Genomic DNA, 25,280 nt, shown 5'->3' with positions numbered 1-25,280 from the left:
TGCTACAGCTGCATTTTAGAATACTCTATGCTTTCTGGTCACCCCATCTCAAAAAGGGTAGAACTAGAAAAAATACAGATGAGTAATCAAAATGGCCATGAAACTAGAGCAGCTTCTCCCAGAAAATGAAATGGCTTTGTGTCCCACTGCATTTTTTAAAAAAGCCAGTCAAGCAGGCCTCAGATTCAGTGGGAGCTCACAGGAGCACAGCTCCTGAACCTTCCTGAGAGTTCCACCTCCTCCTGAGAGTTCTACCTCCTTGTCCATTGAATAGTATGTGCAGCTGCATAACAATCCCTGGATGAGCTCCACCACCTATTTTTCTACAAAATGACCCCTGGAGTCAAGGGTGTGTGGCAAAGGTTCACACAAAATTATGTACAGGGTACAGAAAGTAGATAGTGAGAATATTTTATCCTCTTTATCATAATACTTGATTTCAAAGTCACATGACATGGATGGGTAGTAAATGCAGGAGATGCAAAACAAAGTACCAGTCCATATAAATTCATGATTAACTTAAGGAATTCACTACCACGTGATATAGTTATAGCCACTAGCTTAAGCAGCTTTAAAGATCTTTGGACAAATTCATGTCAGAGAGATCTATGGTAGAGAGAGAGCTATCTGTCAGTCCAGATTTAAATATTGAATACCAGTCTTGATCTGAAATTTCACAATGAGAGAACTCCCATTTCTATAGATATCTGAGTTTGATTTGCTGGTAAAGTATGATAAGATCCCATCAATATTACATTATTGATTAACATACTTTAAAGCATTTCAGAGTACACTTTGCACGATATTATTTAGCATGTTTATTATGTTAAAAACCTTTAAATTGTAGCTCAGCTGTTGCTTTCCCCCCATAATAAATAAACAGGATTCTATCCAATTAATTCTGCCTCCTTTCACCCTTTTTCTTTTACAGTAAATGTAGCTCTTGCATTGACTACAAATGATCCGGTAAGTGAATTTATAATTATTATTTTAATGTTTATATATTTTTAATAATTGGCTTTTAGCACCAGATATTTTAAAATGTTCTAGAGGATGCAGTGTGACAGTTTAACTTTAAAAATTCTTTTGATACAGATACAGCTAATCAGTTTTTCCAGGAATCTTGCCAATCACAGTGTTACTAAATTCTGTGGTGATGAGTGTCAAGAAACTGGCCTTTCTCTAGTCATTCCTTGGCTTTTCAAAACTTTGGTTCAGACTTTTGGTCCTAGTAAAATTATAGAAGGCATCTCTCTGGGAACTTAATGACTTGCAGCTTCAAGGGGGATAAGGACCCAGGTAGGGATTCCAGACCCCCAGTGGGGGCAAGGGTCTCCTGCTTTCTGCCCCCACCTCTCTGCCACCAGTCAGCTGGCTGGCAGGGTAGAATTACCCCCCCCCCACTCCAAAGGGAGGAACACCAGAAATAATGTGATGTGTCTATGTGACTTGGAAGTGACGCTGGAACATCGGGGTGGGAAGATTAGCTTCTACCATAGAATTTTGCCCAAAATCTAGAGCATCACCCTCCAATGTGTCTGTGTCACTTCCAAGTCATGTAGGCATGTCACACTAATTTCCAGAGTTCCACCCTGCTCCCGGTAAGTGTACTCCCTGGCTGCTCCAAGGACCTAGCAACTCTAGACCCAGGTGTAGATGAGATCATGGGGCCTAGAAGTTGCAAGGCCAGGGATCAGGAGGAAGTTTTACCCTCACATTCTGTCTCATTAGTGCAAGGATCCCTAGATGGAGCAGGGAGTTGCTTGAATTTGAGCATGTACTGGCTGCAGAAATATGTGATCATATTTCTTGGTAATACATTGATTGGTCATCCAAAATCAGGCCAGTTACTGACAGTCCTGACAGTCTGGCATAAAGGAAGATCATTCATCTAGTTTGTCACTCCTTCTGGACACCTATCATTTGTGTCATCCTTTTGACTGGGTTGGCAGGAATATCCGCTGTTGGACTTTGGGCTGCTAAATTTTACCTGGACTTGGTGTTTCAGTCTGGTGTCTGGCAGGTAACATCTGGATCAGAAGACCAAAAAGCCTGTCTAAATAATTTAAGTTAGCTATTTAGATAAGAACATAAGAGAAGCCATGTTAGATCAGGCCAATGGCCCATCCAGTCCAACACTCTGTGTCACAGTGGCCCCCAAAAATTATATATATGTATGTGTGTATGTATATATATATATATATACACACATACACACACACACACACACATACACTGTGGCTAATAGCCACTGATGGACCTCTGCTCCATATTTTTATCTAAACCCCTCTTGAAGGTGGCTATGCTTGTGGCCGCCACCACCTCCTGTGGCAGTGAATTCCACATGTTAATCACTCTTTGGGTGAAGAAGTACTTCCTTTTATCCGTTTTAACCTGTCTGTTCAGCAACTTCATCGAATGCCCACGAGTTCTTGTATTGTGAGAAAGGGAGAAAAGTTCTTCTTTCTCTACTTTCTCCATCCCATGCATTATCTTGGAAACCTCTATCATGTCACCCCGCAGTCGACGTTTCTCCAAGCTAAAGAGTCCCAAGCGTTTCAACCTTTCTTCATAGGGAAAGTGTTCCAGCCCTTTAATCATTCTAGTTGCCCTTTTCTGGACTTTCTCCAATGCTATAATATCCTTTTTGAGGTGCGGCGACCAGAACTGCACACAGTACTCCAAATGAGACCGCACCATCGATTTATACAGGGGCATTATTATACTGGCTGATTTGTTTTGAATTCCCTTCCTAATAATTCCCAGCATGGTGTTGGCCTTTTTTATTGCAAACGCACACTGTCTTGACATTTCCAGTGAGTTATCTACCACAACCCCAAGATCTCTCTCTTGGTCAGTCTCTGCCAGTTCACACCCCATCAACTTGTATTTGTAGCTGGGATTCTTGGCCCCAATGTGCATTACTTTGCACTTGGCCATATTGAACCTCATCTGCCTCGTTGACGCCCACTCACCCAGCCTCAACAGATCCCTTTGGAGTTCCTCACAATCCTCTCTGGTTCTCACCACCCTGAACAATTTAGTGTCATCCGCAAACTTCGCCACTTCACTGCTCACTCCAACTCTAAATCATTTATGAACAAGTTAAAGAGCATGGGACCCAGTACCGAGCCCTGCGGCACCCCACTGCTTACTGTCCTCCACTGCGAAGACTGCCCATTTATACTCACTCTCTGCTTCCTATTACTCAGCCAGTTTTTGATCCACAAGAGGACCTGTCCTTTTACTCCATGACTCTTAAGCTTTCTAAGGAGCCTTTGATGAGGAACTTTATCAAAAGCTTTCTGGAAGTCAAGGAAAACAACATCTGTCGGGTCTCCTTTGTCCACATGTTTGTTCACCCCCTCAAAGAAATGTAACAGGTTAGTGAGGCAAGATCTTCCCTTACAGAACCCATGCTAAGTCTTCCTCAATAACCCGTGTTCATCAATGTGCCTACTCATTCTGTCCTTGATAATGGTTTCTACCAATTTTCCCGGTATTGAAGTCAGACTGACTGGCCTGTAATTTCCCGGATCTCCTCTGGAACCCTTTTTAAAGATGGGGGTGACATTTGCTACCTTCCAGTCCTCAGGAACGGAGGCAGATTTCAATGAAAGATTACAGATTTTTGTCAGAAGATCCACAAGTTCAACTTTGAGTTCTTTCAGAACTCTCGGATGTATGCCATCCGGACCCGGTGACTTATTAGTTTTTAATTTGTCCATCAGTTGTAGGACCTCCTCTTTTGTCACCTCAATCTGACTCAGGTCTTTCAACACCCCTTCCAAAATTAGTGGTTCTGGGGCAGGCAAAAAGTTCTCATCTTCCACAGTGAAGACGGAGGCAAAAAATTCATTCAGCTTCTCAGCCATTTCCCTATCCTCCTTCAGTAATCTTTTTACCCCATGGTCATCCAAGGGCCCCACTGCCTCCCTGGCTGGTTTCCTACTAATATATTTGAAGAAATTTTTATTGTTGGTCTTTATGTTTTTTGCAATATGCTCCTCATAGTCCCTTTTTGCCTGCCTGATCACAGTCTTGCATTTGATTTGCCACAGCCTGTGTTCCCTTTTAATAATCTCGCTTGGACTGGTTTTCCACCGCTTAAAGGAGTCCTTCTTACCTTTTACAGCTTCCATTACTTTGTTTGTTAACCATGCAGGCCTTTTCTTATGCCTGTTTGTGCCTTTCCTAACTTGTGGTATGGATTTTATCTGAGCTTCTAGGAATATAGTTTTAAATAGTCTCCAAGCTTCCCCAAGGGTTTTGACCGTATTTACCTTTCCTTTCAGTTTCCTCCTCACATACCGCCTCATCTCAGAGAATTTACCCCTTTTAAAGTTAAACGTGGTTGTGGAGGACTTTTTGGGCAACTCCCTATTTATACAAACGGTGAAATCAATAACATTATGGTCACTGCTCCCAAGTGGGGCAATCACTTTTATATCTCTCACCAAGTCTTGGGCATTCCTTAGGACCAAATCCAGGATCGCCCCACCCCTGGTAGGTTCTGAGACCATCTGCTCCATAGCACAGTCATAGAGAGCATCAAGAAACTCAATCTCTTTCTCTCGACCAGAACCCATATTGACCCAATCAATCTGCGGGTAGTTAAAATCACCTATTACAACACAGTTTTTACGTTTAGCCGCTATCTTTAATCCTTCCATCATATTATAAGCATCCTCTCTCTTTTGATTTGGTGGGCGATAACAAACTTCCATAGTTAAATTTCCTTTTGGGCCCTCTATTTCAACCCAAAGCATTTCTAAAAGGGAATCTAATTCTCTGACCTCAGTCTTACTGGACCGTATATCCTCTCTGACATACAGAGCCACCCCACCTCCAACCCTTCCCTCCCTGTCTTTCCGATATAACTTATATCTAGGAATCACCGTGTCCCACTGATTCTCCTCATTCCACCAAGTTTCTGAAATTCCCACAATGTCTATGTTTTCTCCCAACACTAAAAATTCCAATTCACCAATTTTACTTTGAACACTTCTAGCATTTGCATACAAACATCTATAATTTCCCAGGCAAACTAGGCCCGCCACCTTCCTCCTGCTGCCTCGAAACTCTGGCAGACAGTCCATACTGTTTGTCACTATCACAGTGGACAACTCTGATCCGTTACTCGGTAGAAAAATAGATATTATTATTTAGTGATTTAATATATCACAAGTTTGATTGCATGTGTGTTTTTTTAAAAAAGGCTCACAACTACGATGTGATTGTGTAATAAATATATTTTTTGCCTTTTTAGGGCAAAGCTTTTAGGCCTCTTTGGAAATGTTTACTAGTTGTCCTTTCTATATGTATAACTTCTCCAGCTATAGCTGAGAAATATGGGTGTGGTATAATATATGATAATCCTTAGTATTTATGTGGCACATTTTATATATTTGAAGCATTTCACAAGCAACAATCTTTACAACAACAATCCTGTAAGGTATGTGAACATTACTACAACTGTATCGATCCTGGCAGAAGCTGGGTTCAGGTAGCTGGCTCAAGGTTGACTCAGTCTTTCATCCTTACGAGGTTGGTAAAACGAGTACCCAGCTTGCTGGGGGGAAAAGTGTAGATGACTGGGGAAGGCAATGGCAAACCACCCTGAAAAAAGTCTGCCATGAAAATGTTGTGGTGTGATGTCACCCCAGAGTCAGAAATGACTGGTGCTTGCACAGGGGACTACCTTTACCTTTTTTATATTATCCCATTGGGATTCTGAGGCTGAGAGATACCAGCTTGTCTAAGGCTACCTAGCAAGTTTGCTTGTGACAGAGGTGAGATTTGAACCATGAGCTCCGTGGCTGACAGGTCAGCTGCATAGCCAGTAGACTGTGGGGGTGGACTGGAACGTTTCTGGTCAGCCACTGCTATGGAGCACTATTGGAACCCAGGAACAAGCAAAGCCAAGTCCCAGTAGCTTTTCCAGTGTTCCAGTGACCACTTGTCTTGAACCTGACAAGTGATGCTGACAATGTGTATTGGCTTTTCTGATGCTTTCTTCACCGCTGCTGCCAGTTTGAAGGAAGTGCAGGAGCAGGCAATGGGTGAACTGATACCTCTTATTAGTTTTTCTGAGCTGAGTGGCCCTCATAGTGAACAGCAGAAACAACTTAGTCTGGCTTCCTGTCTGCCCATTTTAACTCCGAGTCTTACCCTTGTAGGCTACATTAACTAAGACTATATGATGGATACAGGATGAATTGTCATACTTCCTTTTGCTGACCTTTGATAAGTATAATGTATACTTACAAGCTGTGGTGGGGTGGCTCAGGCTGAGTCGTCTGAAGCTGAACCCAACAAAAACAGAAGTCCTGTGTCTTGAGTTGTGGTGGCCTGGGAAGGAAAATCTCTTTACCAGCCTTTGATGGGGCACCACTGATATCGGCGCCTAAAGTCAAGAGCTTGGGGGTGCCACTGGAGCCCACATTGGCTATGGAGGCCCAAATAGCAGCCACTGCGAGATCCGCCTTTTTCCATCTTAGGCGGGCATGACAGCTGGCACCCTTCCTAGAGCACAGCGACTTAGCAACAGTGATTCATGCTACAGTCACCTCGAGACTAGACTACTGTAATGCCCTCTACATGGGGCTGCCCATGTCTCGAATCCGGAAGCTGCAGCTGGTGCAGAATGTTGCAGCCAGGCTGTTACTGTGTCTCTCTATTCGAGATCATGTGCAGCTGGGGCTGCGGAGACTGCACTGGCTGCCAATAGTATTCTGGATTTGCTACAAGGTGCTGGTTATTACCTTTAAAGCCCTATATGGCCGAGGTCCTGTCTACCTTAGGGACCGTCTCTCCCCACATATTCCCCTGAGGGTACTGAGATCTGGATCACAAAATCTATTAGAAATTCCCGGGCCGAGGGAGGTGAGATTGAAGGCTACCATAGAATGAGCCTTCTCTATTGCTGCCCCCCACTGGTGGAACCAACTCCCTGATGATGTTAGAGCCTTGCGGGACCTTGCCCAATTCCGCAAGGCTTGTAAAACAACACTTTTTCGAATGGCCTTCAACTAAAGTACAGAGCTGCTTAACATCATGGTATGGAACTTAGCACCAAAACTGTTTTTAAAATCTTTTCAATATTTAAAGTGTAATTGTTAATTTTAATTGATCTTCCTGTAATTGTTTTTATTGCTTTATGGTTTTATTGTGGATATTTAATGATGTTGTTAGCTGCCCTGAGCCTGCTTCGGCGGGGAGGGCGGGATATAAATGCGAAAATAAATAAATAATGCAGAACCCATAAAAACCATGCCAGTATTTTCAGCAAATAAACATAATATTAAATTGAAGCTGATGTGAGGCTAAAGTGCACCTCGTGGACTTAACAGATAGCTTTAGAACTGCAATAAAAAGTTCTGGTTTGTTGATAATCCATCCAGCTTGCAGGAAATAAAGGGAAGAGAAACAATTTAGGAGTAACAGATGTAGCATTATTGTTTTATATGGAAATAAAATTTTAAAATCTGTATATTCGAATTAATTGCATGATTGACGCTAATGGGAGTCACCTGGCAAGTCCTTAGAAAATTCACAGATACAATGTTTCATAATTAATGCCTGATGATATTGCAGAGGGTTTACAATAGACACAAAAAAGAGTTTTAGCACTGTACCAAATAATTTTTTTGATTAACAGTAATACTTGCTTCTGTGTCCTTAGTTCCACAGTCTGTTGTTCTTCAGTTCAGTTCATCATTTAAAATGGTATTCTAGAAACATGGAGCCGTGTAAGGTTTTCTGTAGAAACTGTAACTTTTATTCCATTCTTTCTTGAAGAAGCTCCTGTCCTGCATTTTATCCTTGCACTAATCGTGTGAACAGCAGTGACATGTTCCCAAACACACAGTCTGCACTGGAACAGCATTTTTATTTTGCAGAAGAGGACGTAGAGATTTCTCCCCCCTCCCCACGTGCACAGTACAGACCTTTATTTTGCTCCCTTTTCTGTTTCTGAGAGTATGCTAATACTCAGGAACAAAATTTGGTGGGGCTTAGTGGGTGGTCACAGAAGGGAAAATCCATGAAATACACAAGTGATAGGAAACACACAACCAATTGCTTCAGTGTCATCCAGTAAATTTCATGGCAGAGTGTAGATTTGAATCCAGGTTTCCCTGGTTGTAATTTGGTAGACCACTAAAGCACATTGACTCAATTATTAATCTTGAAGATATTTGGGGGAACCACGCATGCGTCAAATCGGTTAAGACGCTCCCAGAACGTACTCCCGGAGAAATTTGTTATTAAGCCATCGAAGAAGAGAGATAAACTTTTGAAAACAGTTTGAAATATTTGTGGAAGGAAGCAAGACCTGGAGGGCATTAATCAGAGTGAGTCTTTGGAAGTGTGATTTCTTATCATCTCTTTACTCTCCGCTCCCTGGGAGGAGGCCAGAAAGCGAGAAGAGAACATGGCGACTAAAAAGGAGCTGAAGGATTTAATACAGCTCATTGCTTCTTCAGAACAGAATGTAAGGGGCGATATTAAAGCTCTTAAAACAGACTTGAGACAGATGGCCATAGAAATTAAGAACATAAAAAAGGTGGCTGATAAGGCAGCCAAAAAAGCTCAAGTTAATGAAGACAAAATTAAAGAGCTAACGAGCAAATTAGCGTTTGTAAGCGATCGTCAAAGGAGAAGAAACATTCGCTTATCAGGCATCCCTGAAGAGATTACACAGAAAGACCTTGAATCAAAACTACTGGAATGGCTTGAGCGTTATGATTTAAGGATACAAACGGAAGATATAGAAAGAGTACACAGATCTCTCCGCCCCAAGCCAAGCCTGGGAGCAAAGCCAAGGGATGTTATTATGGCTTTTGCAAGAGAGAAAATAAGGGACAATATTTATAAATGTTTGAAACTTCAGAAGGATTTACAGCTTGATGATAATAAAGTTATAGTAAGACAGGACCTCTCTCCAGAGACACTCCAGCAAAGAGCAATACTAAGACCTTATACGCAAAGTCTTTTTGAAAATGGAATATTATTTTCATGGGGCTACCCGGCAGTGATTTTGGTTTTTAAAGAAGGCAAGCTGCTGCGAGCTAAAAATCCAGAAGAGGCAAGAAAAATGTTGGAGAGATTGGGAATCAACATGAGGCCGTTAGAACCAGGAAATGTGGAGGAGCAAGAAGACGAGCAACAGGAACCTTGTGAGAACACTTCAAGTAGCAGTGAAGAAGAAGGAGAGTCGAGTCAGACATTGCAAAGCAAGCCAAAGCGTTTGAGAAAAGACACTGGGGGCTCTTAGTAATGAGGGTCTCCAAGGGAACTTAATATTGCTTTCAATTTACTTTTTAAAAAAAAAATTTTTTTTTGGAATAAGATGGCTTATAGAGAAATATTGAAATGAGTTATATTAATTAGATAGGGAGGAAGGGAAAGGAACGTGGACCCCAACTTAGCAACGAAGAGGTCAGGAGGTTATGCCACCTGTATACCCTTTGAGGGTTCTTCTTCGGGGAGGGGGAAGGGGAAAGGTAGTGACCATCAAGTAAGAGAGGATAGAAATGAGCACATATGTATGAGATTTACAAAGGAAAATGGTTGAGACAATTAAAATATTATCTTTAAATATAAATGGGTTGGCTTCAGATTTAAAAAGGTATAGACTGAAAAATATGCTAAAAAAACAGGGAATAGATATAGTGTGTCTCCAGGAGACCCATAAAGGTAAAAAAGATAAAAAACCCCTACTAAACTCTACACTATGGGAAACAAGGGTGGAAGCAAGAGGAACTAGGAAGGCAAGAGGGGTAGCGATACTTACACATTCTAGCTTGAAGTTAGAAGTACTGGATCAAATATCTGATTTAGAGGGAAGATATGTTTTTTTGAAATTTAAGTTGAATAGTAGGAAGTTTACAATAGCATCTATCTATGCCCCAAATATGGGTCAGGTGAGCTTCTTAAATAAGGTATTCCAGAAATTGCAGAACTTTTATGAAGGGGATGTGGTAGTGGCAGGGGACATGAATTATGATTTTAAGAAAAGTAAAACCTTGAAATTTAAGAAATGGAAATTGAAAGATGTGTTCACATATGAAGGGAACAATCCTCAACCTACATATTTCTCTAATAGATTTAAGACTTTTTCATATATAGATTATATTTTAGTAAAGGAATCAAATGAGTTAGAGGTGATGAAGGCAGTAACTGAGCCATTATGGATTTCGGACCACGCTCCTTTAAAGGTGCAATTTAGAATAAGTGAAGAGAGAAAAGAGTTTACTTGGAAATATAAGGCATATCTGCCCTTGACAGGAAAAGATCGGATGGATTTAAGAAGGGATATAGAATGCTATTTTAGAGAAAATAGAAATTCAGCCACAGAAGGAGTAGTTTGGGATGCGGCTAAGGCAGTTATAAGAGGAGCTTATATAGCTAAGGAAATTAGAATTAGAAAGGAAAATAATAAGGAAAGAAGTAGGATAGTAAATGAGATTAAACGAATACAGAAAGACCTGCAGGGAAATTATAATAGGCAGTCATATGAATTATTCAAAAAACTTAAAAAAGATTTAGAGAACTTGGATTCATTATCTATGTGGAAAAAGGATATATTAGTTAAGAATGAGTACCATAGAATTAATATAAATACAATGAGAAGAATGGCGAATTATTTAAAGACGAAAAAGGAAAAACAAAAAATTGGATGTATTAAGGGAAATGGGGATAAACAATTTTTTAAAAACGCTCGGATAAGAGAGGAATTTGCTACATTCTATCAACAACTATTCAAATCGGGAGAAAACCAAAGATTCGAGGAACAGTTAGATAATAAATTAACGATAGAACAGAGAGAGAGCCTGAATAAAGAAATTACCCGGCAGGAAATAATAGAGGTATTAAAAAGGTTAAAAAATAGGAAATCCCCTGGTTTGGATGGTTTTACGGCAGAATATTATAAAGAAATGGCAGAGTTAATGATACCAGAAATGCAAAGTTTATTTAATTATATTTTAAAAGGGGGGAAAATACCAGATTCATGGAAAAAAGCTGAAATTTTACCAATTTTGAAGCCTCAGAAGGATCCCCTAGAAATAAATTCATATAGGCCAATTAGCCTGATGAATCAAGACTATAAAATATTTACAAAAATTCTAGCTAATAGATTAGAAAAATATTTACCAAACTTGATTAAGGAAGATCAATATGGTTTTGTTAGAGGTAGATTTATTGCAGATCCATTGAGAAATATATTGAATGTTTTGTTCTGTAAGGATAAGAAAACTTTAGCCTTGTTAAAATTAGACGTGTATAAGGCGTTTGATACGGTAAATCACAATTATTTAATGCAGGTATTGGAAAACTTTGGTTTTGATGGGCCCTTTTTAAATGTTGTAAGGGAAATCTATAGGGGGGGTAAAGCAGTAATTAGAATAAATGATGGGCACTCTAGAGAAATTTCGATACAGAGAGGAGTAAAGCAAGGTTGCCCATTGTCCCCTCTGTTATTTGCATTAGCAATTGAACCCCTAGCAGATAGGATACGAAATAGTGGTAGAATTCAGGGATTTCAAATAGGTAAGGAAGAACTGAAATTAAACCTTTTTGCGGACGATATTTTGTTGACAATAAGTAATCCACTGCAGGCAATACGAGAATTGTTAGTTATTTTAGAAGATTTTAAGTTATGTTCGGGACTTGGAATAAACATTAAGAAATCAGAAATAATGTTTATTAATGTAGGTGGGGAAACCAAGAAGGCAATATTAGCCTTAACGGGGATGAAATCAGGAGTTAGCAAAATTAAATATTTAGGAGTTTATCTTAATAAAAATATAGAGAGGCTACAAAAAATGAATTATAATAAGGTGTGGTTAAAGATTTTAAAGAAATTGAAGGAATGGAAGAACAAAAATCTGAGTATCCTAGGGAAAATTAGAGCAATAAAAATGTTTATACTCCCAAAGCTGCTATATTTATTTCAAGTACTTCCTATAAGATTAGATCAGGAAACGATAAGGAAATGGGATGAATATATTAAAAATTGGGTCTTTGGTCGGAAAAAAGCAAGAATACAAAAAAAGTTGATATATATGCCCCAAGATGAACTAGGATGGGGAGTTCCATATTTACAAGCTTATTATGATGCAGTTCAGTTGAAAGCATTGATGGAGCTAGAATGGAGGAAAGGGGATAAATGGGTAAGACTTGAATCTGCAGTCAATAAGGGAGCAGGTAGTAGTGGAATTTACACGAGAGAGATAAAAAAGGTAATGATACAGGTCCATCAGTGGCTATTAGCCACAGTGTATGGAGCACAGGTCCATCAGTGGCTATTAGCCACAGTGTATGGAGCACAGGTCCATCAGTGGCTATTAGCCACAGTGTATGTGTGTATATAACATTTTTTGCCACTGTGTGACACAGAGTGTTGGACTTGATGGGCCGTTGGCCTGATCCAACATGGCTTCTCTTATGTTCTTATGTTCTTAAACCGAAGGTCCAAGAAAAATAGCTTTAATGGTGTGGAAGAGGTGGAAAAAGATCTTAATGCCTTTAACCTCGAAATGGACCCCACTTAAGGATATCTGGGAAAAAGAGATGAACCCAAAATTCTATGAAGAGCTGCAAAGGGAAGATATAATAAGAGTCAAGGATTTGTACAATAGCCAAGGGGCCTTATTACCACTTCAGGAGTTGAACTGTAAGATAGGGAAACAATATTGGTTAAATCTAATGGGATTATATCAAACAATCCGACAAGAAAAGTATAAAGATGCTATTAAAAGAGATGACAATTTTATAGAAAAGGTACTATATGTGGATGAAAGGAAGAAAGGACTGTCAGGGATTATTTACCTTGAATTGGTAAAAGATAAGGAGTTCATGTATAGAACCTTAAAGAACAAATGGAATAAAGAAAAACAAATAACTGATGGGGAGGTGAATAAGTTAATGATGAATTTGAAGAAAATTAAGATAGAGAAATATAGAGAACTGGAAAGGAAGATAATCTTGAAATGGTATAGGACGCCGGCTCAATTGGCATATATGATTAAAGGGATGAAACCAAATTGTTGGCACTGCAATGCAAAAGAAGGGTGGTACTCCCACTTATGGTGGGAGTGCCCCAAGGTTATAGAGTTTTGGGGGAAAATTCGGGGAAAAATAGTGGGGGTATGCAAGTTTAATATTGATATAGATGGGGAGTTGTTATTTATGGGGGTACTGGAAAACAATAAAATTGAGAAACAAAACCAGAGCATTTTCAAAGCAATGATATTAGCAGCACATGCAGTGATAGCATATGGTTGGAAGGAGAGCTCAAAATGGACCCTGGAAAGATGGAACAATTATTTGTATGAATATATACAATCAGACATATTAGAATGTTTAAAACAAGATAAGATATGGGATAGAAAAATTGAAGAGATAAAAGAGAAATGGGATATATACTTCTCATGGGTATTTAAGGGGGAAGCCAACAAAGCTATATTTGAAAAATTGGGAAAAGTGTGCTCATGGTTAAAAATTTAATTGTAACTTTAGTATGGTCACCTGGTGGGGGGGAGGGATATAAATAGGGGTAAAAATGGTGTCACAAGAGAATTGGAAATGTATTCTATGTAATGTAATATTTGAGACACAATAAAATAAAAAATGGAAAAAAAAATCTTGAAGATATTTTTGGAGAAGGTTATTAGAGCATCATGGCTAGGAGTATGAAGTGTAATCAGGGAAGTTCTTGGGTCAAATCTTACTTCTGCCACCAACTACCAGATGGTGGCAGGGATTCTATTTTTCTTAGTTCCCACCACCACCAACAGTAGCCTACCTTGCAGGCTAGGGTACCTTGTGAGTACGTGAAATGTTTTAACAACTTGAAACATATTGTGTAAATGCTATTACAGTGTTTTAGGTTATAAACGCAGTGTTTACATTATGATGAGAATTCCATGCTATTGATATGCAAAATATCTTGGACCAGCAAGTGAACTAATTGTATTTTAAGTTCTTATAAGATAAATTGTGGTTCCGAAGTTGACTTTACTTCATTCTTGAAAAATGGTTTCATTCCTATTTAGAAAAGTTAGGGATTCTGGATTTCTTCATTTCTGAATGTACTAGTGTGAATAGGTGTTTCTCAGTTTGGAAAAAAAAAGGCTTGTGGTAATTAAAGATGGAGAAAAGAGTATTGTTAGCTGTGAATCTGTAGAGTCCGTCATCTAAAATATTTACTTTCTTACCCCTGGGAGATCTTGTGAACATATCCTGCTACTGACTTGGTATGGCTCTAGTCTTGTGCAGGTGACTGCAATCAGGTACATGAGAAGTGCAGAGTAGATAACTGGGTTGCAGTTGCAGGCTGAACCCAAAACAACATGCGTATGTTGTTGCTTAAGTGCAGAGACTACAAGTGAATATGTTGTGTTTTGCAGAGATGTAAAAGTTTGGAAATTTTGAAGCCATGGGCAAAACCTATGCTTCTCGCCCCACCCCACCCCCGGTCGGAAAAAAAACTGACATTTTTGGGGAAATTGAAATGCATGCAATACTTGCTGTTCTGTCAAACCTAAACTAATTTTACTGTTTTAATATCAGGAAATGCATTGCTTAAAAATTACTTGGCATATAAAATTGCAGTATTTCTCATAGTTATGAACAGGGCTCCCCCCCCCCCCTGCCAAAGAAAAAAGAAGTGCTAGAACTCTCAAGAGGAAAATGAAGGAGAAACACACAGGTGCCCCTCATGAACTTTTAAACATTTTTTGAAAATTTTGTTTTCAAAAAGAGCACTCATTATGAAATTTAAAAGTTATAAATGCCCTAGTTTTCTGCAAGCAAATTGAAAATATACTCAGGACTTAAGAGAAAACTGCCGGCTGATGCACTCTGTGCTGCCTTAGCCTATATTCCTTAATTTTTGATACCTGAAAAGTACGAAGAAAAACAACAGTTAAATAGAAAACATAAGCTTTGTGTTAAATAACATTATTTTGTCAAAAACAAAAGGATCGCACAAAGGGTCAGTAATAATAACTGCACCACTAGATACTGCACCACTAATAATATCTGCACCACTGGACCGAATTGCTTTCTAAAATGAAACTCTGGATGCGGTCAGATGTTACACTAAAAGTGGATGAATCACGCTCCAATTTGAACCGCCCAATTTTGAAGCGGCACATTTTTGATCAGACAAAGAGAGTGATCCTGCACTGGTCCCGTATTTGAATGATCAGACATTACAGACCTGTATCGCTTCTTCCTGTGGGCATGTGCTTGAAATAACAAGTTCCGGCAAAACCTGGAGCGGAGAGAAAAGCAAACACGTGCACACACTTGGAGGGGGGGGGATGAAGAGATCCTGATTGCCTTTCCCCCCTCCCAACACACGCACACACATACACCCCCCCATACACATTCTAAAAGAAAAAAAAATATTCCATCTGAGTTTTTTTCAGGGCTTTCCCAAATTTACAATTTTTCTCTCAGGAAAATTGAAAAAAAGGACTTGGGGGGAAAAACAGGAAAAAAATCCCCCCTGAATTTTTCTGATTTTCTGAGCCTTTGTATCTTTAATTTTACAAGGTTCTTCATCATAGATTCATGATAACATATAAAACATTTCTGTCCACAAGGTATATGGTCTATGCATATAGTTGTAAATAGTTTGCAAACCCCGAATTGTAAATGGTTTTATGGTATCTTCCTGATGGTTAATGTTATTTATTGTTACCTGCCTGAGCCCACTTATGGGGAGGGTGGGTTAGAAATCAAATACATAAATAAACAAATAATGCATGGAGGTTGTGAGCATAGTCTGCCATAATCCCCTTGCTCTTTGCTGCATGGGCTTAGTGTACCTTGATAGAATTTGTCTGTACAGGGCTTTTTGGTAGAAGTTCTATTACCATGATTTTGGCAAAGATTCCAGATTGTTCCTGTTCGATGGAAAGACCTTGTAGCCATTTCTTAATAGCAGGTGTGGGCTGACTGTTGTAGTCACACAGTTTCACAAAAGTCTGCTGTAAAACAGCGTTGCACAGATGTTATAGCGTGAGACAGTATACTGCTAAAAAGTGTTAGCATTGGGAAAATCTGCACATTAATTGGGAAATACATATGTTACTTTTACTCTACAAGCTTTTCTGGGTTATAAATTTAATCTGGACCTATAAATTGGAGTTTGTCTGAATTGGAAGGAATGGCATAAGAGCACACAAGTAAAAAAGATATCTAAATTATTTCATAATGACTTGTTTTTAACTGTAGGTTATATTCTCAGTGGACCTTTAAGTAACATCCATATTGTAATTTTCTGTGCTTTTGACGAGAAATTATGTGCTAAATCAGAAACATCCCTAGGCATATCGGAGACTCCTTTTGAAGAGTAACCCACTGCTGCCCCAACAGCTGAATGGTGGCAGCATGCCACAGCTCAAGGGGAGGTGAGGGAGAGGATGGAACCCATCTGTAGAAGGAATAGTTCCCAGTCTTCTCTCAAAAAGGCATTTCCCTTGCAAGGGGCTGGCAGCTGACAGAGGTATGCTGGAACATTGCCATAAATGGGTCTGGGAAGATGACTGATGAGGAGATGCCCTGTGCCTCTCCCCAGGAGGTGCTAGGATTGACCAGGTAAGAGGAGAAGGAGAATGGTGAAGGCCTTGTTGAGACCTCCCGAGGCCAGGCCTACATACCCTTGCACTAGCCTATGCTGGTCCCATACTTGATGGACGGTAGGTAGAACACTGCAGATGCTGCAGTGTGTGGGTTGCAGGATGATGTACCTTATTGTGGGATTAATTTAACTGGCAGAAGATTCCACTTAAGTAGCAAATGGAAGGGTCAAGCCATGTTAAGTTTTGCTTTAAATAAGTGAAGCACTTAGGCCAGTAGAAATGGCTGGCTTAGTTAATTAGTGGCAAGAATATGTGCAGTCTTTTAAAGACAGTACAGTGATCCCTAAATCTCTGCTGCTTTTTCCCTGAAGGTAAAAGGCCTTGCCCTGGCATCCTCTTTCTAAATTGCCTGCTTCGTTTTGACAGAAGATTCTCCTTAGTTCCACTGCAATAGTTGTAGCCAATTTCACTCCCACAGCAACTCTTTTGGTTATTCTGTCTTTTGGTTATTCTGTCAAGCTAACTCTCATTCATAGTAGAGTGACTGATTATGAAAGTTGCATGGCCATAGACAATTTATTGTAGTAGAAACAACTCAAATTAATGGAAACCAGTCATAATAGGATTGAGATTGCTTGTTTATGAACACTGTCTTTTCGTGAGCAAACACCAGCTGTGCGTGACTAAAGATGGCACAGATCCAGTTGAGAGATTGTGCTTATGTTTTCACTGTGTGAGGGAAATTTCTCTATCCAGTTTGCTTTAGAACTTTTTTTTTTTATCAAGAGCTGTGATACAGTCCCACGTGGGCAAAGGAACCTTACCCTTGTTGCTTTTGACAGGGGAAGCACTTTGTGTGTGCTTGAGTTTCCAAAGAAATAACTGGGATTAGAAGCCTCATATCTGCCTGGAATCCTGGGTGTGGCTCAAGAAATTACTTTAGTGCAGAGGAGTCTGGTTTTGATATGTATGGAGGATTGGTAATTTGTAGGGTTGACAGATCTTCCCCTCCCCCCAGCAACCAGTGGGGAGCAGGGAGGACTTGGGGGAGGCCTACCCTGATGTTGGCCACGAGATGGTGATTTCACTTCCAGTGCACATCTGAAGTGACATCATTGTGTCACCACAGTGCTGCAGAACGCTCTGTCATTTGGGCAAAAACTCTATGGTTGAAATTGTTTTTACTGTAGAGTTTTTGCCCAAATACCAGAGCATCCTGTGTCACTAGCAATGCAATGACATGATTTCCAGTGCATGCCAGAAGTGTCATCACCATAATGCCAGCAACATCACTGCCATGCTGGGCTAAGTCTCCCCCCTGCCAGTTGGATGATCAGCACATAGAGGGTAGCATCTGGGGGTGGAGGATCACCTGCCCTTGGTGGGGGCTTGGCAGTCCTAGTTACTGCTTAAATATGAATTATATGTAAGGCAAAGGCTGGCAGTCTGTTTACCATAGACATATGTCAAATTTGCATATTTATGTGTTCACTGCAAGTTGCAGTTAATTCATATGGAGCTAGCAGATGCCAATCTACATTTGGTATACAACCTTTATCTTGAATAAAGAAATCTAGAGTTGGCTCTTTACTAGCAATGAGAAAGGACATGCCTTGGAAATGCTTTTTGAATACCTGATTATTTAGCGGTATTTTATCATTTTATGAAAGAGAGCACAGACTTGGCAACTAGTTAAGAATTAACCCCCTTTTTAGAAAATCTGTCAGGAGAACATGGAGAGGATACTTCTATAGCAATAGTATAAATATTTTGGTAGAAGGTACAGGGTTCTATTAATACAATTTTAGAGCAGAGGTTGTGCTCACCTGGTCAGAATCAAAAAAAGATTCTGTATGCTGATTGAGCATTAGCCCCCCCCCCCACATGTGACCTCTGTATACAGAGGGGAGACCACTAGGTGGGATACACCTGATGTCATCTTGTCAGTAGCTGACCAGGAATATGTCCTTCTCTGATGTATGTACAGTATCAGAAAAGGCCTTGATGTTGTTACTCAAAAGCTTACCTCAGCCTACTAAAACGATAAAGACAGAGTGGAAAAATTCCACCAGTGTCTGTTTCGGACAATTTTTTATTGTTAAAAAATGAAGAAGGCTGTAAACCAGTGCTATGGAGGGTTGAGCACAAAGTAGGTAGTTCTCTAAATATTTATCTTTCAAACGGTAATTAGGGGATAAAACATTAGGATAACTATTTGAAGAGGTTTGATTAGCTGTGGATGCAGATAAAAGAAATGAGTCAAGAATCTTCATAATCAGGTAAATTATGTGTTTTGTCTGAGAACAAAGGAGTTCAGAAATGGTGCTGAAGTCTTTGAAATCTAGCATGAAAATGTGGTTCCTGATCTCTTAAATTGCAGCTTTCGTACAGTAGACATGAAACAGCATAATCTGTCAGAGTAGCTCCAGTGGGTTTTTAAATAGCTTTGTACATTATAAAGAAACACGATTTCTTAAAAACTGCTAAATGAGATACTGGCTTTGATCTGCAGGGATACTTAAATGAACTGTTGCCCAACTGAATATCCATCAAGAGGTTTAGGAAAAGGGAGTGGTGGATTGTGAAATCATGATGTGAAATTGTGTCTGTACGCTATTTTTTTAAGTCTGAAAGACAGTGTGGAAACAGTATAATCATCTACTGGTACGCTCTCTCCCTCACCTTCTCTTGCCCCACCATTTGATCTGTTCAAACAGGTTTTGAAGGTTTTTTAGTGCTTCAGAAACCTGCTGTCATGAGTCAGCCAGGGCTCAGTGATTGTGATGATGCCTTAGGAGAAGAGGACCTCTGTGTAGCCAGCCTTAAATTAATGGAAGTTGACCAGCAGGAAATGAGTTGTGGTCAGGATTCACAGCCAGCAGCTGGTACAGAGCCACAAACATTTTCTGTTCCTGATTCAGCAGGTGAACTTCAGTTGGCCATTCCCAGCCCACCAGTATCACTTACAACCTTAGAATGCCACAGACAAAGGCTGAGAACAGAGCTACAGACAAGATGGCAGAGTGCATGCCTCCTGGCCTGATGCCAGCTGCTTGTTGAAAACAAAGATGAGTAGTTGCAGAGTTGCTTCTGAGCATAACTCTGAAGTGTGGGGCTTATAAAACCAGCCAAGGCTGTTAGGTGTGGATGCAAGGATAGATGCTAAGCCAGAACTCAGACCAGTTCCTCACTAGCAGTTGCTCTGCCCCCAAGCTTCTGCTTTCCCTGACTCAAATGATCAATTCCTCACCAGTTGCTGTGCGGACACATTTAGATCTGCAGCTCCCTCCAATTTTCCTTGTGGCTTCCTGCTCCTGTTTTTTAGAGATCTGGAAGCTGCAAGAAAAATTCAAGGGAGCCATGAATTAAAATGTACCCATGCAGCAACTGGTAGGGAATTGATCACTTAAGTCAGGGAAAGCAGAAGCCTTCAGGTGGAGCAACTACTAATGAGGAATTGATCTCTGTCTTGCCTGACTTCTGGACCTCTGATTTTGGACTGAGTTACTCTGCTTTGCCTGACTTCTGGATCCCTGACCTCGGACTGAACGACTTTGCTTTGCCTGACTTCTGGCACTTGAAGTCTCCAAGCAAGTCCACCTGCATGTCCTATTTCAAAAATTGTACTGGGACAGAAGCCAGCTGGGGGAAAGTAAGAGGATAGAACCTCAGTTCCATTTCCTGTACCAGAACTGTTTCAGAAGGGTAGCCATGTTGGTCTGCTGTAGAAGAGCTGGATTTGAGTTCAGTAGCACCCTAGAGACCCACTAGATTTTTTAGGGTTGAAGCTTTTGAGAGTTAAAGCTCCACAGACTGCTAAAAGTTTACACCCTGAAAATCTTGTTGGTCTCTAAGGTACCACTGGATTCAAATCTATCTCTTGCAGAGCTAAAGCCTTAAAAGGGACAGGGCAAGCTACCTGCAGGGGAAGGTGATGCACTGAGCTCAGAATATAATAATGGGTCCAATTCATAAGCTACAGAATGGCACCCAACACTTGCTGTGAAGAAATGCCTTTTTGCCTCAGGTGTGTGAAAGAAGCAAAAGTGTTCACTGTGCATTTTAACAGTCCCCCCACCCCCAGGGCAGAGAACAGGCTAGGAAGGACAAAGTCCATCAATGGCTTTCCAGGCTCACATCAGCTCACCTAATAGACCTAGCTAGAGACAATGGGATGGGCAGGCTTCCACTTCCCTCCCCTTCTTCCTTCAAACAGGGAATAGAGAGTTTTGTAGGAATGGGATGCTAGAAGGTTTCCAGGAAAGTGATTCCTGGATATCTCCAGGAAATGCCTGTGTGACCAGGCATGACCTGGTCAGGGGGTGGGGAAACAGATACAACTCCTGGGAAGCTAGGAGGAAGGTCTCTTTTTTCTCTAGGGTGCTGCATCCAGAAGTGCACACATATCTCTCCTCTGAGAAGTTAGCCATTGACTAAGTTAGCCTCAAGAACTAGAGTGGGAACTGTATATGGATCTGGAACATCTTAAGCAAAAGAGGCCTATCCTAGTTTAACATCTGATAGGGCATTTATAGAGAAAGGGACAGAGGATTTGTGGTTTTACCCATCTCTTTTGGAAACCCTTTGCTCAATTTGGTGCTGTGCTAAAATTATGCCTATCAACATTTTCTTTTTAATAAATACTTTAAACTTTGAATGCTGGTAGTTGTTCTCTGTACCACATAGACCTCCACCATCTTGGACATGCTATTTTAAAAGGAGCACCAGGAGGAAGGAAGGCAGATGGGAGTGTACAAGGCCATCACCTGTCCCATGGTGACCAGACACTGGGCAGCAGGAGACACAGAGGCAAGGCCTCAGAACTTGGAAGGGAAGCTGGGAGTCCTGACCCTTCCAGTGGACAGCTCCATACAAAGGTCATGTGGTGATGGTGGAGTACCCTGAGAGTAGAAAAGCTTCTCTAGGTATGGTGTTAAAAGTCAGATTCCCTGGCAGAAATGTGAGACCAGTTTACAGGTATTCCACACATTCTCAACAAGATGGCCACTTAACCTTTAGCCTTTGTGTTTCTGCTGTCTTGCCCTGAAGAATAACAGAACATATATATACAAACCATTTGTTTGTATTGCAGGGTTCCTGGTCACCCTTTTTATGTTTTGATAACAGGACTTAAAAGGTTGCCAAAAGAAGTGAAGGAACTTTTACAGCTCTGCCCACTATGTGTCCCTCTCTGGGCCTGGAATTCTTCATTTCCAGGAGCAGGAAGATGGATGCTCTTTAGATTTTCAGCACAGCCACCACGTTTGCCCAGCCTGTGAACCAGACTTGACATCATTCCAGCCTGCCTGGGGCCTAGAAGGAACTGGATTTGTCTCCCTTATGCGCAAGAAAGACCATTCCAATTCAAATGGGCATTGCTGTGTCATATTAATATTCTAGGGTTACATTGCAATATCACATTCCAGGGGTGCATGGCTTGGGAATCAGTACAGGGGTGTCTTTCTGGATATCAATGGATAAACACCTGGAAGGGCTGGGTGGAACAGGGCCTGCAGGCTAGAGCTGGCACTTTCTGCGATGCCTGCTGATTCACCATGTATCTTAGTAGGGCTGACTGCAAAGTGACTTTTAAAAATGTGTTCCAGTGTGCCGTGCAAAGCGGAGGCCTTGTTTCTGCAAGGAAGTGTAGTGTTACTGCCCAGGTGTTGGCAGACTGAGCTTTAGGATAACTGCCAGTGCAGCTAGCTACCAGAAACTTTTAAAAGTGGTCACAATGATCCAGTAATGGCATTTTTAAACAAAGTTTGTGTTGATGAGGCAATTTCAGCAAGTACAGATTATTTCACAGGTTTTTAAAAACTATGTTTGGAAAACTGCACCTTCCAGAACTCTCAGGTACAAGAAACTTTTAAAAAGAGATTTTGATGTCATCTTGTCAGAGTTCTCTTTGAGGCAACTTAAAGTCAGAGTGAAACAATATAAAAACAATAAACCATTGAAACAAACCCAGGGGTATAACCAGCAGGAAGCTATTTATAAAATACACCTCAGACCACTCTAAAAACCAAAAAGATAACCCATTAATTCATCGTGAGGTTAAAAAGATACATTCTGGCCTGGTGCCTAAAAGTTCAAGGGGGAAAGTATTCCAAAAACGAAGTGGCACCACAAAAAAAGCCCTGTCTGTGAAGGTGGGGTCACAAAGAACAGGGCTTGAAAGGTAGATCTTAATTGGCAGCCTTCATAATATGGGAAAAGATGGCCCTTGAGGAAAGATGATGAAAATTTGGCAGCCGCAGTAGGGGTCCACACACTTAATGGTCTTCAGTGGAATAGTAAACATAATTTTGTTGGCCAGCAGTGCCACCACTGAAGTAATAAGTTATTTGAAAATATCCTAGCACCATAGGGAGGAAGAGAATACCTCTTTTGAAATGGGTACCACCTGTGTCAGAACACACTGCTTCATGGATTGGTGCAGGAAGGTAGTTACAGACAGCTCAGTGCTCTTCCCTGCCCTTACTGGGCAGTGGGCACAATAGGACTGCACATCCTATGCCTCTTTGAAGCAGGATCAAGGAAGACTGCTAGAAAGAATTATTTGGCTTGGGCTTGATGATTCCTCATCAGAGGGCAAGAACATTGTAGAGGACAAAGCCATGACACGTCCTTAGGTTCCTGGACCCTTGGATTGCCAGGGGCTGTCAGGGAATTTGTGGCCAGCTGCAGCTACTGGACCAGAAGCCCAGCAGACTCAGGAGCAGAAGCCCCCACCAAAACCTGACATTGCTGAGGGACTATGATGGAGTGTGGCTGTTTGGCAAGGACCTCATAGTTGCCCACAGGTTTCCAAGAGCAGAGAAGATGACAGAAAGCTGAGGTAGAGGCACAGCTCAGATGGTGGTGTATGTTACTAGACCTAGATCCATCAAAGGGCTTTGCAGGATGCTGGACAGGGTCCAGCTGTGAGTATCTGCAGACACCATGCCATTGCTCCAGCTGCAGGCATTCACTTCTATAAATACCCTCAGTTCAGTTCTACTTGTAGGATTAACAGTTTCAATAATGCTTGTTTACTATCCCTGCCTTGCCTTAGGTCCCTGGGTGTGAACAAGGACAGCTGTCCAGATTTGTGGACTCCTGCAAATAAAATATAATCTGCACAGCATCAAATAAAGTTGACTTTGGCAGTAAAGAATAAACAGTTTGTACCGCAGAAGCTATAAAATAAAGAGATGCAACCTAATCCTGTTAATTGTATATTAAATCTTGGAGGGGGGGGATTAAGCAGAATTTCTGATGGTCAGGACAGGATAATGGTTAGGAGACTGGAATAATCTTGAGCCACCCATAATTTTGACCATTCAGCCTCAAACATTGTTTTCTGGTCCAATTAAGTAAAAGAAACAAATTTCAGACATGTAAGTGTGATATATGCATACGGCAGAATACAACTTTTCTCAGCTCTGATTTTGAGTTTGCTTGGCATTGGACTCTCATTGTTTCTACAGCAAAGTATTAACAATGCTACCAAAATGATTTAAGTATCACAGTCTTAAGATCTGACTAGTCTCCATTCTCTTAGCTGTAAAAGGGGAGTTGTGCTTAAACTGTAAAGCTTATCTAGTCACCTCTTAAACATCTAAGGAAAATAATTCACATGGTTCCTAAATCACTTGCTTCATTGAACAACAACACTTAGAAACTATTCTAATGTTTTATCTGTAACTCCTTCCCTGCAATTTACTGCCTGCTTGCCAATGAGGCTGTGGTAACAGAGAACAATTACACTCAGTCATCCTGGTGGAAATCTTTCTAGATATATTACAGATGTGTATAGTTGGAAGGGACCTGAAGGTAATTGTGCCCAGTACCCCTTAACAGAATAGTCCATATCCTTTGGATTAACAGCATGCTGCAAACAGAGATCAGGAACCGCAAATGTTTACTATCTCAGAAGTGGCCATAAGGAAATAACTTGCTAAAACAAACCTAAAGTGAGTAAACTGTGCCATATGCTGTAAAGAAGATAGCACCAGTCTCACCTGGTTGGCAAATGCCTTTGTGTTCTAATTACACAATTGGGTAGATCTTGGCATGAAAACAACATTTCACAGTATTCCTGTTTATTTTATTTTAAAACATTTGTACCCTGCCTATCCTTAAAGGGCTTCAGGAGCTAACAACATAAAACAATTTCATGAAGACAATTTGTAAAACTTCAAATAATCCTTGTCACAGCCTAATGCACATGAAAGACAGCAGGTTTTTTTTGCTGTCAACAACAAATACAAAATCAGCACAAAGAATAGAAAACACTAATTACCTTCCATCCCACTCCACCCCTGACAGAAAAGCAATGGTGGGGTTTGCTGTGTGAGTTCAGGTGGGCCAATTCGGAGGGCATGGCAATGCAAGAAAAGGCCTGATTCCAGTCATCTATAAAGACAACTTTGTCATTTGATCTCTGTAGCTCCAACACAAAAACTTTAAAGGAAGATATTAACATAAAAATGCAGAACTACAGTTTTTTTTAGTGAAACTTGCTACTGAAATTTTGACTTCATTGTGATTCTCCTATCTTTGCTGTAACAGAAAGTAAACTGACTCTTTCTGAGTTAATGCTGTCTTCCTTGCTTTCTTCATTTTATTGTCAGTGGCCACTCCTATGAATGTCCCCCTTGAATTCATTATAGGTACTTTTGGAGTCTTCAGAGAAAT

At 40.6% G+C, this 25,280-nt stretch overlaps 1 protein-coding gene across 1 annotated transcript in view; it reads left to right on the top strand.

Annotated features, from left to right (window-relative positions):
- The window catches only part of NUBPL (NUBP iron-sulfur cluster assembly factor, mitochondrial), a 133,348-nt gene that overhangs the window by 10,497 nt on the left and 97,571 nt on the right, over positions 1-25,280 (top strand). Inside the window, exon 3 of the mRNA XM_060262063.1 lies at positions 932-966. Within this exon, the coding sequence (XP_060118046.1) occupies positions 932-966 (35 nt within the window). The remainder of the gene's footprint in view (positions 1-931; positions 967-25,280) is intronic.

This window comes from Heteronotia binoei, chromosome 21 (assembly GCF_032191835.1).
Source record: "Heteronotia binoei isolate CCM8104 ecotype False Entrance Well chromosome 21, APGP_CSIRO_Hbin_v1, whole genome shotgun sequence".
Taxonomy (NCBI): Eukaryota; Metazoa; Chordata; class Lepidosauria; order Squamata; family Gekkonidae; genus Heteronotia; species Heteronotia binoei.
This window is presented reverse-complemented; position numbering and strand designations above follow the sequence as displayed.